The 17,571-nt window shown below is 48.5% G+C and overlaps 1 protein-coding gene across 1 annotated transcript in view; it reads right to left on the bottom strand.

The window, feature by feature from the left end:
• The window catches only part of SIL1 (SIL1 nucleotide exchange factor), a 79,178-nt gene that overhangs the window by 29,863 nt on the left and 31,744 nt on the right, over positions 1-17,571 (bottom strand). The window contains exons 4-6 of the mRNA XM_009880718.1: positions 16,580-16,676; positions 13,178-13,369; positions 8,152-8,273 (exon numbers count right to left, since the gene is read on the bottom strand). Coding sequence (XP_009879020.1) covers positions 8,152-8,273; positions 13,178-13,369; positions 16,580-16,676 — 411 coding nt within the window. The remainder of the gene's footprint in view (positions 1-8,151; positions 8,274-13,177; positions 13,370-16,579; positions 16,677-17,571) is intronic.

Below are 17,571 nucleotides of genomic sequence, written 5' to 3'. Positions count from 1 at the left end.
GGCAGGGCTCAGAGGTCTGCGCAGCTTCAGACAGCCAAGCCAGTGAGTCTTCCCCTTCCAAAACACGTCAGGCAGTTCCGAGGGCCTCTGATGGACATCTCCTTTTAAGCAGAAATAGGATCATCTAAAACAAAGAGAGATCAAAATCCAGCTCACAAGAAGACAGAATGTCAGCACCTGAGGGAAGAGCAAGCAGTCAACAGTGATGATGAGTTTCTTCAGAAAGAGATAATTTCCAGTAAGCTGTTGTTTTCTTTCTCCGCAGAACATCACCCCGTTCAAACACTTGGAGAGCCTTGAAGGGGCTGAGGTTGGCAGCAATCTGGTGGAAGACCTGAGGAACTGTCTTCATGGCTGAATAATCAACTGTTTCAATGAATCTTAAAGCACAGGAATAGACAGAAGAGGAAAAAAACTTATCAAAACACTGTATCAGGAGAACAGGTAAGCTGGAAGATGCAAACCTAGGAACAAGGTCACTTGCTGGGACTTGATCCCTCTTCAATCAGGACAGGCAAGGGCCAGTCTTAGATGCCATAAAAGCCTGCGGCTGCTGACTCATTTATTTTACCTCCTGTGCAAGCTCCAGGTCCAGCAGCTCTGCCTTCCTCTCCGCGGCACAAGGGGAAGAGCAGGGGAATGACAGAGGGCCGGTGAGTAACCGTAGCTAAACCCAGGAGACAGCTCACAAGAGCTAAGGGCAGCCCCCCAGGAGCCCTCCCAAAGCCCCGCTCTGCTGCTACCACGCACACCACAAACCTGGCCGCATCTGCCTTTGCATGCTCGCTGCATACAGCCTGCCAGCAATTAAATCCAACAAAAGCCGCAATCAGGAAAGGGGTAGGAGGGTGCGCGCAGCAGGACCCACAAAGGAGGAGATGGGATCTGGATCCTCCTATACAAGCTCAGACAATAGCCGTAATCGTAATCGCTGGGTCAGTTCTGTCCACCCCAAACCCTGCTGGGAGCAGGTACGTAATTGAGGCTGGATCCCGCATTTCCTGCTCTCATTGTTCCCTCTTCCTCCCATTCTTCGCTGCTTTGTTCTGTTCAATGCACTTTTTCAACCTCCCTTCTGAAACACATTAACAACGGGCTGCTACAGCCTCCTGTACGCCCTGATTAAAGAGCAGGCAGATGCCTCTTCTTTGTGGAGCGTTTCGCACCTATTACTTGGAGGGAACGCGGAGAACACGGGAAAGTCACAGCAGGTCAGGAAAATAATGTAGGTGTTAGGTAGGAAAATCTTTGAAGCTTGTGAAGCCATTAGCCGAGTGCACAGGCTGTAGTAAAAAGGATAAACAGAGAACATGGATGATGAATAAATAGTGACTGAAGAGACAGAGGAATACATGTTGCGTCCACCGATGAAACCAGGTCTACACTGAGAAACAGCAAGCGTGGGCTGGTTTTTTTTGGCAGAAAGTGATTAGGTAACCAGTCCGAATGCATATTTTAAATGGAAACCACCACAATAACTCAAACGCTTTAGCGGAGAGCGTTTACTAAATGAGAAGAGACAGAAACAATGTGTTTTATATAACGCATGACCTGGCTGGGATGAGTTTTTCCTGCAGGTTGTCACCAACCTCCGGGCTGAAGAGAAGGTGCTGCCAAGCACTGAGGGAGCAGCTTCCCGGTGCTCCGGACCCCTGCCACGTCCCCGGGCAGCACCGGCTCTGCTGTGGGGCAGTGCAGGCAGGGCAGGCCACCTCACGCAGGTTTTACAACAGCAGGCAGGAGAGCGGCAAGACCCTACGGAGCTCTGGGAGCGCTCAGCTCCGTGTGAAGGACACACAAGGAAGAAGCCCACCTGCACTGTCAGCGCTGAGCCCTGTGATAACCGATAAAACGCGATGGGACTGGTGCTGGGGGGGAACCATGCAGGTTTACTCGCTGCTGAAGTGCGACGTGAGGCCAAACACTCCAATTTCAGCAATCCGCATCCTCACTGCTTAACCTCTTTGTCCTCCCCCTCTCGCACCACCAGCCCAACTCAGACCCCTTGGATGGGGTAACTCACTCCAGAATTCCAACGCTTTACAGAGGGGACGACGGCCTCAGCCCAAAACCAGTCCCACAAAACCAGTCCCACCTTGTCAACTCTCCAGCAGCTGCAGGGACCTAGGAAAAATATACCTGGCAGGGGACAACCCAACCCTCCACTGCTGCACCTTACCAGCTCCCAGACACCAGCATCTCCCCAGCATTCAAGTTACCACAGCATTTATGAAAACAAAACCAGGATCAAAGCTTGGATTCTAGATTTTTCTCACAGGGTCTGCTCTCTCTGTCTTCCTGAGAGCACAAGGATGGCAGTTTACTATTTAATTGTTAATTACACTTTTCTGTTAGATTTCAGAGGCTGAAAAATGTTTAGGGATTTATTCTTCTGTGTAATTAACCATAATGATGAAACACAGTTTTATACCGCACTGCAGTTTTTGTTAAGGTTATTCATAATGGGGAAAGGCTAAATAGGTTGAGTTCATTATTGTTACAGAAAAAAAAAATGAGGTGACCCAATCATATTAATTTGAAATTAAGTGCAGTGAGGCTGATAACTCCACACAAGTCAGGAGTTCAAATAAAAATAGAAGAGACAATCTACAAAGCAAGAAATTACAAGCGGGCAGGGAGTCGAGCTGGAATTACTGCAACTGGGAGGCGGCAAACACACGGCGTTGGCAAATAGGGGCCACTGAAAAAACCCTGAAAATGGATACAGAGACGGGCAAAGATTGTAGGATGTAAAAGGAGAAGCTGGAGAAGGAAGGGACGAACATGAAGATGGATTTGAATTAAATGGGTAGGGACAGGGCTTGTTAAGCTAACTAGATTTATTTCTCTGCCCAGAAATTCTCATGTCCTTACAAGACAGTATCGAAGCAAGGTCTTTAATTTTACTTTTCCGGGGTTTATTGCTTGGGCCTTAATGTTATTTAACAGCAGCGAGCGTCAACCAGTTTCATTGCGAAGCTGGACTTAATTCAAAATCGTTAAATCTGGTGGAAGCTTTTTCCTCTTGACAAAGACATCCTGAAGAAGCCGGTGCTTTTCTGACGAAACATGGAAGTCATGCACCCTAGGAGAATGGACACCACTGAACCACTGATGGACAGAGCAGGGGCGGGGAGACAGCATTGCCCCATCCCTCTTCCCGAAGAAAGGAAGATGAGAAAGCAGGACCGAAAACAGCCGGACATCATGATGCTCAGCACCGCTCGGACGCCCCAGCACAGCCCATCGCTCTGGGCTCTTCTTTTAGGCTTACCTTGAAAAGCAGATACATGTTTTATGCCTCTCTTTGCTTTGCCAAAATGGGGCAAGCTCTAAACAAGCCTCAGAGCTGGGTAAGATGCATAATGGTGACTGGGATGTTCAGGATGCACATTGCCATAGTTTAAGGGCTTTAATCTCACGGGAAATGGTGAAGACAAGCAATACCCTGACGTGAGTCATCTCTAGGATACTCCTGAGCACTGCTACAAGGTGATGCTTGAGTTATTACCCGTGATGAGTTTCCTCCCGAGTCTTTAACAAATCCCGTAACATTTGTTCATCATTCAGAGCCAAAAGAGGGAACAGCAAGATCCCAGCAGTGCCAGGCTTGTTGGAAGAGGCCGTGCCGAGGACTGCCCTGTGTCCTGCTAGTACACACGGCAAACGCAAGCTTGGACCATCAGGGTGAGAACCTGTCCCTGGCTACCTGGTTTGAACAGCAAAAGGGTTTTTAAAGGACTGGCCAAGACGCCACAAATCTCTCAGTGCAGCTGCCAAGTGACTTTCCTGCTGGGTCCCCGCTTTGGCCATGCCAAAGTCTCACCTTCTGCCCTCTCCCCATGAAATCATAGAATTATAGAATGCTTTAGGTTGGAAGGGACCTTGAAGATTATCAAGTCCCACCCCCTGCCCTGGGCAGGAACACCTCCCACCAGCCCAGGTTGCTCCAAGCCCCATCCAACCTGGCCTTGAACACCTCCAGGGATGGGGCAGCCACAGCTTCTCGGGGCAACCTGCCCCAGGGGCTCACCACCCACACAGTCAAGAATTCCTTCCTAATATCTAATGTAAATCTTCCTTCTTCCAGTTTGAAGCCATTCCCCCTCATCCTATCACTCCATGCCCCAGTAAAAAGCCCCTCCCCAGCTCTCCTGTAGCCCCTTTAGGCACTGGAAGGGGGTACTTGGTCTCCCCAGAGCCTTCTCTTCTCCAGTCTGAACACCCCCAACTCTCTCAGCCTGTCCTCACAGCAGAGGTGCTCCAGTCCTCAGAGCATCTTTGTGGCCTCCTCTGGACCCGCTCCAACAGGTCCATGTTTTTCCTGTGTTGGGGGCTCCAGAGCTGGAGGCAGTACTCCAGGTGGGGTCTCACCAGAGTAGAGTAGAGGGGGAGAATCACCTCCCTAAAATGTAAATGGCTTCTCTTCGCTTTGAAGGTCCCACGGCTTAGCTTCTCTCCATCCTCACCTCTAACTCACCCCCAAGCATACGGGGAGCATTTGGGATAAAGCTTCAAGAATGCATTCGACATAAATTATTATTCCCCTTCTAAACGGATTACAAAAATCCTTTTACTACAAAATATTAAAATGTTCAAATTATTGGTGTGGAAAAACGTTTCCTGGAGGTAAAGTTTTTAAAAATTGAGGTTTTAATCACAAGCATAATCCTTTCTGGCTAACATTTTCAGTCTTGTGAAACATGTAGATACAAATTGCGCAGAGGCCTGGCTGTGCGTCGAACAAAGGAAGATGCTGCCTGTAAATAGCTTAGAGGACATCAGAAGACACTTCTCTCATCAGCAATCTTTTTTAGCTTAATATAGCTCCTCTTTGCATAAAACATTGACATTTTTGCAATGTTTGGACCCAATGGTGCGAATGCTGATTGTCATCCGAAGATACTAGAGTGTACCTTCAAAAATATGCAAGAACATTTTACAGACAGTAGTTTTACTCGCCTCCAAAATGCTGTCTCTTAATATTTCATACTTATATATATTTAAATGTTAGTACCGCCAGATAAATGCTAACATGCTTTTATGCTAATGCAATCACTGAAAATCCAGATAATGTTGTGTATTGGCATATACTGTTAGTGAATTATGGATACCTAAATGTACAATCCCACATGCCTAGCAATTATTTTTGTTAGTGCATTTAACTTTTATTTGCAATCAGAGCACTTGAGGATTGTTCAAATGAAGTTTACTTTTGTAAACTGCTGAATAGAAAACATTTTGTTAAAGGTTTAAAAACAGTAAGACTGTGATGAGGTTTTAGAGTTGCAATAAGGGCACCGCTCAGAAAACTCTACCAGATGGAACGATGTTTGATTTGGTCACAGACTCGGCGATTAAAACCCAAATGCTGAAAATGAAGGACATATAAAAGAAACAAGAGATGAAATCTTGATTTCTTCCATATCAGGTCACCCCGGTCCATGGCAGAGGCTCGCAGATAGAGGCAGATGCCAGGAGGACAGCATCCCTGCAGGCAGCACCCTGGCACCCTCAGCCTTGAGGACCAAACTCTCCAGTGCTTAGGCTGCTTTTCAAGTCCAGTTTAAGCCAAAGAGAAGTGATACCAGGAGGGAGAAAGCCTGAGCTGCCCCTGCTGTGCCTTCTCCTCCTCCTCTTTCTCCTCCCGCTGCCTTTGCTGATCCAACACCTTGGCCAGCCACCTGGCCCATTGGCTCAAGATGCTGATCCACTTGAAAACCCTTTTATCCCAAATCTGGTTTTCGGGCCAGGCAGACCTCTGAGCCAAGTGCCAGACAGACTGCGCGCAGGCAAGACCTGGGTGATGCAGCTGGGTGATCCACCCCTTGCCCGCTTCACTACCTGATCAGAGTGAAGGACAACGCGAATCTGGAGGAGACCTGGATATTTCTCAGCATTGAAAAGTTCTGGATGTGACCCAAGCACGTCTGAGACTGCTCTGTGTCCAGTGGTTTTCTCCTGAATAAAACAACTTGCCTACAGACAACGCCAAACTCCCTCTTCCAGATTCAGCTACGCCAGGAGCTCGTGACCTCCTGGGCTGAGGCTGCTATGACCATGCCCTGATCTTCCTCTGGGAAGGTTTGCCTGGCTTGAAACTGCTGGCCTGAGCCAACCTGGCTGAAGAGACCTGGGAGGTGGCCACAGACCCATTTGGTGAGCAGCAGACCATCACCTCTTGCCCAGGCGCGGCTCAGCATCCAACGTAGGATCCAATACCAGCCCCAGGCACACAAGTACGGATCAGATCATGCCCCTACAGCCCAGTGAGCTGTGGCACCTCTGGGCATTTACTGGAAAGACCTACCACCTGACCGAGGCCCCTAGGAACAACCGTGAGTGAAGGAAATAAACAGCAACCCTTCAGAAAAACACAAGACATCAGAAAATGCTTACAGTGAAGTACTTGAAATGCCCCTGGCAGTTTAAATGGAGCATGGAGTAAACTGAGAAAATGTATGAACAAACAAATTAAGCAGATAGCATAAAGCAGGCGAGTTGGCATGTAGGTGTCTATTGAGAAAGCTTAAGCACAGCAAGGGGAAAAAAGCAAACCCGAAAACCAGGCATAATATTCCTCACGTTTTGGAACTGAGCTCTCAGACAATACATCATCCAAACCACTCAAAATTACCATCTGTTAGAATGTCCTTTAAAGAAAAAAGGTCTAAAAGTTTCCAAAGTAGTATTTTGATATTGTCATATTAGAAAAGAGATTGTTTCTGTCCAATGAAAGGCATTTGCAATTAACTGAGGAATACTATACCAAAGCATTAGTTTCATGGCCACTGCTACACACTCTTATCATGAGACAATGAATTTCTTGAGTCTTGATCATGTCATGTTAGCTAAATCAGGAAAGAACCGATTTAATAGCCCCCGTCATTTCACGAGTTACCCGCCAACGTTTCAAGAGCCTCTGCATGATCTTCTCTTTACGGAACATATAATTAAGAGTCTACATGCTATTAAGGAACCTAAGGAAACAATTACAATATTGTTTCAAACATTAAGATACACCAGGAGATGAAGAGGGGGTCTGTGTTTCTGATGTGAAAGAGTGTATTTCATTGCGATCAGTAAGTCAAGCCCTGTTTCAGACTATAAGCTGGATCCTTCCCTGGTGTAAAGCTGGGTACCTGCTGCTGTCTGTGAGGCCGTGTTACTTCACACGTGCTGAGGACCAACTGCATCGTATACAATATTGACAATGAAACGCAGATTTGTAGACTATATATTAGACTAAGTGATAAATAATTTATAACGGTGGAGAAGGTGACTGTATCTTTAGGCGTAGAAATATGCAGATATAACAATCCTGACTCTCAATATTCACTCTGCACTTCTGACCTTGAAGTTCGGGTCTATCCAACGCATTTCTAAAGCCTCTGCACACGTGAATGTGCAACACATGCACCACAAACCCCAAAACCCATACACCAAACGGGGCACCAATAAAACCCGTTGAGCCCACAGGGTACAATCTTCAGCACTGCACACTACACTCTAGCACGAGGACGACTGGGCTCCTTCGGGCAACAGCCACCATCCAACGAACCACAAACATCCTTCAGACCAGTCTCTTCTTGATTCAGCCTGCTGACCTCGTTCCTAACCCCGTGTCTGACATCCCTTTGGTGCCAGAGGCAAATGTCCATGGGGCTAAACCCCAAAGTCCACAGGTGTTGCTATTTTTCTGAAATCAGCATCTTGCTATCCTAAAGCAGCCTATGAGAAAGGAGTCAGAGGGAGACTGGCGCTCCCTGGGGCGCTTGTAACCACACCATCCTGCAGATCTTCCCCCAGAGAGGGCTGCCAAAGGGAGAGGAGGGGAGGCAGAATTATTGCCCTCGGACTTTGTAAAAACACAGAGCCCAGGGAAATCAAGAAACACTCATAGTTTCCACACCGCATTACTTCTGGCTAAGTCTAACAAGCAGGATGAGTATGCACTGAGGAGAAGCCCAGAGTAAGTGGTGCTGCAAGGAAAGGGCTTGGCAGGGGAGAAGACAATTTGGTCTGTCGCAGGATGAGAGAAGCTTTCAGCTCCCTCTATTAGAAACAGATCAAGAGAGATAAAGAGAAGCACAGGGCCTGCCTGGTCTCGCGAGGTTTTCACCCTCCCACCCAAGGTGGGACAGAGCTCACCTGGACAGCGCAGCTCCCAGGACGAAGGCGGCATGCTCCTTCAGCACAGCCTCCGTGCTGTTCAGCCCATCAATCACAAGCTGGAGTCCACCCATGGAGAGGAAGTCCTTAGCATTGTCCACCTAGAAGAGAGCAGGTCCCCGTCAGTACAAAACACCCAGCCAGATTCCACTCAACCACCCTTCGAGAACGCTGTGCTTCAGAAAGCACAGCATCTCTTCCCTCCCAGTCTAACCAGCGCTGAGTTTTAAAAGCAATTAAAAATTAAGAGGGAACGACTGTGGCTGGAATTTCGTACAATACTGTCTGCGAGCAGTGGATGTCATGGTTGCAGAAGCACAGTCTACTGATAGGCGGCTATTATCACACGCAGAAGGCACTGCTGAAAACTCAAATACTTTGATTAGCTATCAAAACTATTCCTAGAATCATAGAACGGTTTTAGTTGGAAGGGACCTTGAGGATCATCGAGTTCCAACCCCCCTGCCCTGGGCAGGGACACCTCCCACGTAGAATCACAGAAGGGTTTAGGTTGGAAGGGACCTTAACACATTTCAGTAATTCAGGTGATGTCAAAAAAGCCCAGTTCTTTGCTCTCTCACCTGGGCAGGCTGTTACTGGAATCCCAGGGAATTGTGTGTTTTGCAAATGCAATTAATTAATTGATGCTCTAATTGCAGCACCAGGAGTTGGGACTGTTTAAGAGCCCGTCAGCAGCAACGGTACACGGGCAGCATCAGCTCTGCTCGCAGCAAGGCGCAGGGGCTGTTCTGGGTGTTTTTCTTGAGTACCGTCAACAACTTCACAGGGATGTGAGACGAAAAAGCCAGTCCCTGCTTGGAAGGGTCAGCCAGGAGCTTCCCCTCAGGGCAGCCTGAGCAATGATTTTTCTAAAGCAGACAATATTGGACTAACTGCCAGTAGGGAAAAGTTTAAACATTAGTGGGGATTCATTGGTCTTTGACTTTAACCAGACTTGAGGCTAACCAGGCACAAATCACAGCGGGCATCTGTTCTCGGAGAGGAGATTAGAAAAGGGCTCAGAGTGGCCTGCAAACAAAATTTAGAGGAACAGCGTAAAGTGCTTCAAGTACAAAATTCAGTCCAAAGTCAAATCAATGCATTTTGGTTTTCAAGGATTCTTTTTTGCAGTCTAAAGGGGAACCTGATAAACACTCGGAATTGTGTTTGCAAAAATAATCAGTTTTATAATGTCAACATTTCTCCTCCCTGAAAGACAGGGAGACAACAGCATGTGTCGGTAGATAGAAATAGAACCTAAAAATGAGTTATCAGCTGGGCAAACCAACCTCCCCGGCTTCAGCGAGCAGACGGCACCGATGGGGTGAGACAGGACAAACACCACAAGGCGTGCAGGGTACGGTGGGCTCAGGCACTGCGCTCCAGCTTAAACACACTTTCAGTCAACAGTGACTTCATGCTCAGTGTTATTTTTATCTCAGCTGTGTGCCTTCACCAAAATTGGCCGTCAGTTGGATATTTTAGGTACCCAAGAGAATGAAGAAGCTACTTAGCTTTGCGTCCCATGGGTATGTCTTTACCAAAGCAGGACCCGGGGAGCTACAGCCCGTCTCTTCTCCCCAGTGGGACAATACCCACCACGTGCTGTCCCTCTGCAAAGCCAGCGAAAGAAAGCCCATCTCCGCAGGTCTGCTAGAGCTGATTCAGGATTTGCAGCAGCTTTTGTATCCTTTCAGATCCTATTCTTTTAACCGTCCCTATAAATTGGACCTGCCAGACCTCTTACTTTTCTGCAGGCACATCTTTGTCTACAAAGAAATCTATGAAGCAACCCAATTTCAGCTACACGTGGGTCCTTTCATTGCTCAGCCTCTGTAAAAACTCAGAGCCTGTTTTAACGCTGGAATTGGACGTTGACTTCTGCTCAGGAGGGAACACACAGGCAGGCAGAAGTCTGCATCCAGCATCAGTCATGGTAAAACCAACTGTCGCCGTATCCTCATCGGCACCGGCGTCCTTCAGGCCAGCCCTAGCGCCAGCAAGACACCTCAGCCACAGAATACAAAGTGTGCTGTAAAGCTTGTTTTGAAGATGTATTTATTTTATTTTTTTTAACTGGAGTCTGTTGCAAGAGCTCCTTCCCTCACTCACCATTTTAAAACCAACAAAACCCCCAAACTCAACAACTTGAAGGTATTAATCTCTCTGGGGAGCGGTGGATGCTGCGAGGCAGCAGCTCGTGCCTCGCTTCAGTCCACTGAAAACAGCACGGAAGAAAGCCAAAGATCAAAAGAGCTCTTGAGTAAAGTACACAGGGAAGGTGGGCGAGGAGAGGGATGGGAGAAGAGCAAATATGACAGCAGTTATTCAGGGAGCGGCTTTGAATCCAAGGAGAACAAAAACGGGGAGGGGAGGGGAGGAGAGAGAAAATGTTAGAAAACGAAAGCGAGGAAGAAGCGAGCAGCATGTCAGAGGTACACAACGGAGAGGAAATTAGCAGTGAGAAATGGTGTAACATGTCAGAGGAGGGGAGAGAGGAAGATAAGGAGAGTAAATAATTGAGAGAAAGAGCCTGCAACGCATAAGAACGGGTCTTGGCTCCGCACACTGCTGTGCAAGCACCGTGAATTCTGTTTATAAATGAGTTACGCTCTGGCCTCTTCACATTTGCATTTGGTTTTTATGCGTTACAGATAACCCAGCAAGCCAAACCTTCCTGCTCTTTCTCCAAGATGGGCTCCCAAACATGCCAAGTTGAATCCTGACGGATGAGAAGCAAACCAGAGCTGGCAACCAAAAGCTGAGCAAACACAGAGCCCTTGGGCTGACTCTTGAAGAGCAGGAGAGAGCATCTCTCCCCCAGCTCGGCACCGGCCACGGCTTCCCCTCACAGCGAGCTCGCAGGCATGTGCTGCTTCACGTCCCAGTGCCTCCAGGATGTCCATGACCACGCCGCAGAGCAGAGAGCATCCTTTGCTTGCAAACCCTGCAGGGCACGGCATTTTCCACTCAATGGGGCATTCTGTGCCCTGGAAGCAGCAGCAGGATGGCCAGGGGCAGAACAATTACCAAAAGCCATAGCACGTTACCATTCAGATGGAGATGGGGCGGGAAGAAGGAAGCAGCAGAGCTGTCCCCGGTCTCAGACGTGGGTGCACGCTGCCCTGGGCCACCCACACCTGCAAAGATCCCCGTCCTCCGGCGGCACGGCCATGGCTCACCGCAGAAGACTCCTGACAAGTTCAGCCCTTCCAGGGTTATGCGGCACAAGCGTATTTGGCTGCTATTCAGTAATTACATTAAGCCAGTGCTGCTAAAGTCAGTACCAAGCAGAGATAATGCTCTGGACGCATTCAACTGGCTGGAAGAAGAAAGAGGAGGAAAAGCCATGCTGGCTTGGAGACAAGTCATATTTCTTATCAGCTTCCTGCCTGACGAGAAGGTGCTGCCCAGCCATCTGCCCCGACAGCGCGGGCACAGAGCAACGTTGTGATCGATGCACAAAGGAGCCCTCTGTGCTCCCTGCCAGCCTCCCGGCCATTATCCCCCTTTCTGACCCCTTTGATGCTGGATGTGGTTCCTTTTGATGCTCCAGTCCCCGCACAGGGAGTGGGGACCGCTTCCCCGCTCCTCTCGCCTTTCTGACATTGCCCCATCCTGAGCTGCAAGCAGGCGGGACTTCATGCTGGAATAGTCCAGACTGTTGTTGCTGGAATCCGAAGCATCCCAGGGTATTTAGGGGTTGCTTTTTAGCATGCTGGCCCGATGCTCTGGCACCCTTAACCAGACAGAATTAGCCCTGAGTATAAATATGAAGCTCTTTGGGCGCCCATTGTTCACACTTATTCTCTGAGTCAGACAGATGCCGTCAGTGAAACAAAAGCATTGAGAACAAACAGCAAGGAAGCCTCTGCATGAGCATGACAGAGATTTAGTGTGGAAATGCAAGACAAAGAGCCCTGGAAATAACACTTCTATTAGCTGGTGCACGGACTCCCTCTCTCAGCAGCACATTCCTTCAGCTACCTTCCCCCAAAATACCACGTTTGGTTTTAAGAAGTGCCGTTCCAGTGAGAGGCCTTGCACTGGCATCTCCCAAGAGTTGTCCCGTTCACCCTCCAAAATGATAAAGTCACAGAGAGCGACACTGGAAACTCTCCCAGTCTGCTCCAGACTCTCTCGGTCGCTGGGGGGAAGGAGAAGCCCAGTCCTTTCTCACGAGGCAGAACACAGCCTCGATGCCCGGACACCCACCCGAGCTGCTGCAGCGTGGGAAGGCACCAGGCACACGGGGGGAGAGCGGCGTGCCCGGAGCCTGCAACCAACAGGAGGTAAAAATGTGCGAGCTGAAAACAGAGCAAGAGAGATCAGAGGGAGGGGGGGAAAGCGTGAGCATAAACCCGAGGAAGCGAGATTTCAGGAAATATATTCAACCTCACACAGAGCTGATTAGCACGGCTCAGCTGACGCTCAGCAACTTGCCCTTCGCCTGAGCCTCTCTTCAGCCATTTCTGCCACGGGCCCAGCCGTGAGAGGCTCTACATGCCATTTCTTACTCATGCCAAGACAAAGTACAGGTTTTTGGGTGGCTGTTGTCCTCCCTGGTACGAAGACAGTCTCTGCCAACTGGTGTAAGGGGACCTACCTGCAACCACAGATGCTTTCCACAGAGGAAGTGAGAAAAAAATGATTTTTTTTTAACAACCATCACTATACTTACCCAAAAATGGCAGATAAAAGCCCATTTCGTAACATTTAGCATATAAAAGAAGAAAAAGAGAGGGCAAGGAAAAAAGCCTGAGAACAGACAACAAATCAGGCAACACTAGCCCCTAGGAAACTGCTCGCTACTGGTACGAGAGACGATTTATTCAAACTTGGATATAAAATAAGCCTGCAGTAGCCCTCTGCTGTCTGTTATTGTCCCAGGATTATGATAATTAAGCAATTTGTATTACCTGATAGCGATAAGAAAAATAAACCCACGTTTATGACACCGTATCCCCTGGATTTTACATGGTAGTTACTAATGCATTTTCGTTACCTGGTGAACATAATATTCAAGATCATAAAGTGCCGCTACTTTTTCATCCAGCGTGGAGGCAGAGCTGTTGAATTTGCCGATTAATTTAACCATAATTTCATAATCTGTTTCCATCTTCACGTTCAGCTTTTCAAACTCCTCCTTCAGCTGCTCTATGGGCCGGAACTTCTTCCTCACTTCTTCCTCATGGGCCTTGAAAGCAGAAGGAAGAAACCAGATATGAAGACAGGTGATAAAGAGAGCTAAGAAAGATGCAGAAAGAAACCCCGGGCCCAGATTTACAAGGGGAACCTGGCTCTCTGTGCAAACAGTTATACCACTGCACATCAGAGACGCAGGGGAAGCGTCGGAGGATCCTTCGGAGAAGCCCAGGAACACTGTTAGCTGTAAGATGCCCACCTTGGGTACCCATAAGCACTCCCCGAGGAGCTGAGCACGTACCTAGGGCTTTGTACACCATTTCTACGTCCTATGTGGTTTCCAAAACACCGTCAAGCCCAGAGGCAGGCAGCACTACTGCTCGCTTGCCTGCAAGTGGATGTTCTCAAGCCCTGACTGCAAAAAGCCTTGAGCAACCTCCACAGTCTCACAACTGACCCTGCTTGGAGCCAGAGATGGGGCTGGAAACCTCCTCAGTCCAGCCTGAACTGCCCAGTGACATGAAGGAGATCTCCTCGGATGCGTACGAAGATGCATCCCAACCACTTAACACGTTTCAGGATGGCTTTGTCAGGGAAACGTATGCACTCACTGTCGGGGACAGAAGCTGTCAGAAAGCAAAGCGGGAGAACCGGCTGCAAGGTGGGGGCAGCTGAAGTGCCACGCTACGGGGCTCGGCCAGGAGATAGCTTGTCCTGCAGCGCCGCTCGTCTCCCTCGTACAAACAGCACCCCAAGGGCTGCGATGAACCAAGAGCTGCAGAAAGGCGTGTGGTGGGAAGGAAAAGGTTCTGCCAGAGATCTAAGAGAGCTCCAGAGCTGGCATGGACCAATTCTCCAGCATCAGAGAATGGTCAGGGTTGGAGAGGCCCTCTGGAGCTCCCCCAGTCCAACCCCCGCCAGAGCAGGGGCACCTCCAGCAGTGGCACAGGACGGCGTCCAGGCGGGTTTGGGATGGCTCCAGAGGGGGAGACTCCCCCACCTCTCTGGGCAGCCTCTGCCACTGCTCTGCCGCCCTCACAGCAGAGAAGGCCCTCCTCAGGTGGAGATGGAACTGCCCATGGTCACCTTTGTGCCCGTTCCCTCTTGTCCTGTCACTGGGCACCACTGGAAACAGACTGTTCCCATCCCCCTGGCACCTGCCCTTTGGGGATTTATCAGCGTTGATAAGATCCCCCTCAGTCTTTTCTCTAGACTGAACAGCCCCACGTCCCTCGGCCTTTCCTCGTCCCTCAGCCTTTCCTCGTAAGAAAGATGCTCCAAGCATCAGCTCTGGGGCAGGCAGGAGTGGAGGCAGCAGAGAGGCCAGACTGAAGATGGGCTGCCCCAAGGCCAGGAGAAAGCAAGAAAGCCCCTTTTGAAAGGGATTCCATCACAAACAAAAATACCAAAATATGTTTTCATACAGGAGTGACGCCCAGCTAGAGGGTTTGCTCATGCAGTGCTCCCCCCTGCAAGCACTGCCCTGCTCCCTCACGTGCGAACAGAAACAGAGGGCTCCAGCCATCAGAGAAAAATAAATGATAAAAAAAGAGAGTGATGGAAGTAAAGCGCTATTGATCTAACAGCAGCCGTATAATCGGCGCTAATGACTGCTGGCTTAATTACTATAGGTACCACATGGTAACACAGAACGCCATCCCCACCCCAACTGCACAGAACTGCTTTTGCAGGAGCACAGACGGGAACACGCGTAGTGTAACTCAATTTACTCTGACACAGTTACTTCAAGGATGAATTTGCTCCCTGCAGGAGTGATTTTAAATGGAGTACTTTAGGTCCATTAGATGTAGCTGGTTTTAGCCCAGTTGCTGGGACAATAGCTATTCTAACAAGGTTTTTTAAAATACGGCTTATTTTCACATAATAGAGTACCACTAATTTTTGCATTTAAATGACACTCATTTCAAGAAGTCCTGCTATCAGTAATGCTGGCTGCTACGTAAATAATCTTAGGGAAACTGAAATAATGCCCTGGTGCCAGACAGGGGGAAAAAAAGACTTTCTGCAACTCCAAGGCTTTCTAGCCTTGACTCCTAACCTCAGTTTTCCTTTGACTGAGACAACATCAAAGCAGCAGGAGGAGCTAGGGCTTGCGGAAATATTGCCGAGTGGAAGAGGGGAAAAAGGCTGTGATCCACCAGATGAGTCATGTATCATCCCACCAGTGCCCTGCCAGTGGCTGAGGACCAGCTCCAAGCCTAGAGAGGGCTGAAAGCAGCACTTACATTCTATTTTACTTTGGATTGTGGGCTATTTGTAACTGAATGGGAAAATTAGAGCTTCTGTAAGGAAACTTCAGCCTGTGCTTCACCATGGCCATTTGGGTTATACTGCCCAGAGCATGAGACTGGAAACCTAAACCAAGGAGGACAGTGAACGGCAAAGTAGCTTCTACCACAAATACTCTCACTGTACAATCCAGTCCGCTTCGGGGGCTCCGCAGACATTTTTGTGAACCAAGAGGCAGTTGAATAAATAAATCAAAACAATGGATAAAAATACATCCAAACAATGGGAAGAAAATCAGTCTGTGGGTTCACACAAGCATTTGCACGTAACTTTTTTGCATTATTAATTCAGATCTAATCCCACTGGTATCAGAAAACTTAGGGGAGCAGCATCCCACTGGAGAGCTTACTGACCATACCTGCTTTGGGTTCGCAGGAAAGATCCCATAGCTCTGCTTTAGCACTGGTACACCAAGAACAGCAGGAAGGAATTCGGTGTCTGGATGGCTCAGAAGGACAGTTATGTGGACACATTGCGCCTGGTTTGCTAGTTGAGATCTCGCTCACTTGAGTAAAGCAGCAGCATCTGATGGCTGATCTGTCGCTAAACTGCTGATCCCAGCCCACTCCATCGCTGCAGCCCCTCTCCCCCCAGTAGCCCACGGGATAATTATTACCGAGAAACAGCCTGAACTGTGAGAATATACTTAAGTACTTATTAGCAGCTTGCAACACAAGGCTTTTAAGTCTGAAATGAATAAAACAGACCCGCACAAAAGTTTCCCGTTCTTACAGAAAACCCAGGATCAGTACAAAAAAGGATGAGTGTTTCCCAGGGAACTATATCATTAACAAGCTAACAAAGGTATTTTAGGTCCATATTCACCAGAAGATTACTCTGTGCAGTATTTTCCCAAGCAATTACTTTAACCATCATATTTCTCAGACATGCAATGTTGGGTGTTCGCATCCGCGTACTGTGCATTGCTTTAGGAACAGGGAACTCTCCTTACCTTTCTTTCTGCCTTCTCACTTTCCTTCATTTTAGCCAACGCTTTTTTGAGCTCCTGGGACATGAATGAATTTGTGTCGACATCCACCTTGCCCAGCCTTGACAGAGGAAACAAAGCAGTTTATGAGTAAACAATTGTATCTATAATATTTTCATTGCAGTATACTAGCAATGGATAATGTCAGGAGGAAAGGAACTAAGAGCGCTAGATTTCCATGCATGTCACTTAAAACACACAAAAAAAACCCCTCTACACTCAAGAAAAGATTAGTCTGAGTGCTGTGTTTTGTGTGTGGTTTGCAGACAGCTCACCCTGACAATCAAAACAGGCTCTGTAATCTGCACACCGACCCCAAATCTCAAGTCCTAAAGCAATAAATATAGCTGATTAATTTATGCCTCTGAATCTCATGTAGCAATACAGAAAAGCAGGAAATGTTTCAGAAGAAAAACAAAAAAGCACCACTGTGCCACTAGAGCATTGCTAAGGACTTGCAAGCTTTAACGTGGAGATTTACAGCTGAAGTTCTGATGATCATCATACACGAAGTTAGCGCAAGGGTAAATCCAAGCACAAATCACAGAATGGTTTGGGTTGGAAGGGACCTTGAAGGTCATCTCATTCCAACCCCCCTGCCCCGGGCAGGGCCACCTCCCACCAGCCCAGGTTGCTCCAAGCCCCGTCCAACCTGGCCTTGAACACCTCCAGGGATGGGGCAGCCACAGCTTCTCGGGGCAACCTGCCCCAGGGGCTCACCGCCCTCAGAGTGAAAAATTTCTTCCTAATGTTTAATCTAAACCTGCCCTCTTCCAGCTTAAAGCCATTCCCCTTTGTCCTATCGCTACATGCCCTCCCCAGCTCTCCTGTAGCCCTTTAGGCACTGGAAGGCCGCAATAAGATCTCCCCAGAGCCTTCCCTTCTCCAGGCTGAACAGCCCCAACTCTCTCAGCCTCTCCTCACAGGAGAGGTGCTCCAGCCCTCAGATCATCCTC

This window comes from Charadrius vociferus, unplaced genomic scaffold, assembly GCF_000708025.1.
Source record: "Charadrius vociferus isolate BGI_N301 unplaced genomic scaffold, ASM70802v2 scaffold822, whole genome shotgun sequence".
NCBI classification, from domain to species: domain Eukaryota; kingdom Metazoa; phylum Chordata; class Aves; order Charadriiformes; family Charadriidae; genus Charadrius; species Charadrius vociferus.
The sequence above is the reverse complement of the archived record's forward strand: the minus strand, read 5'-3'. Positions and strand labels throughout refer to the sequence as shown.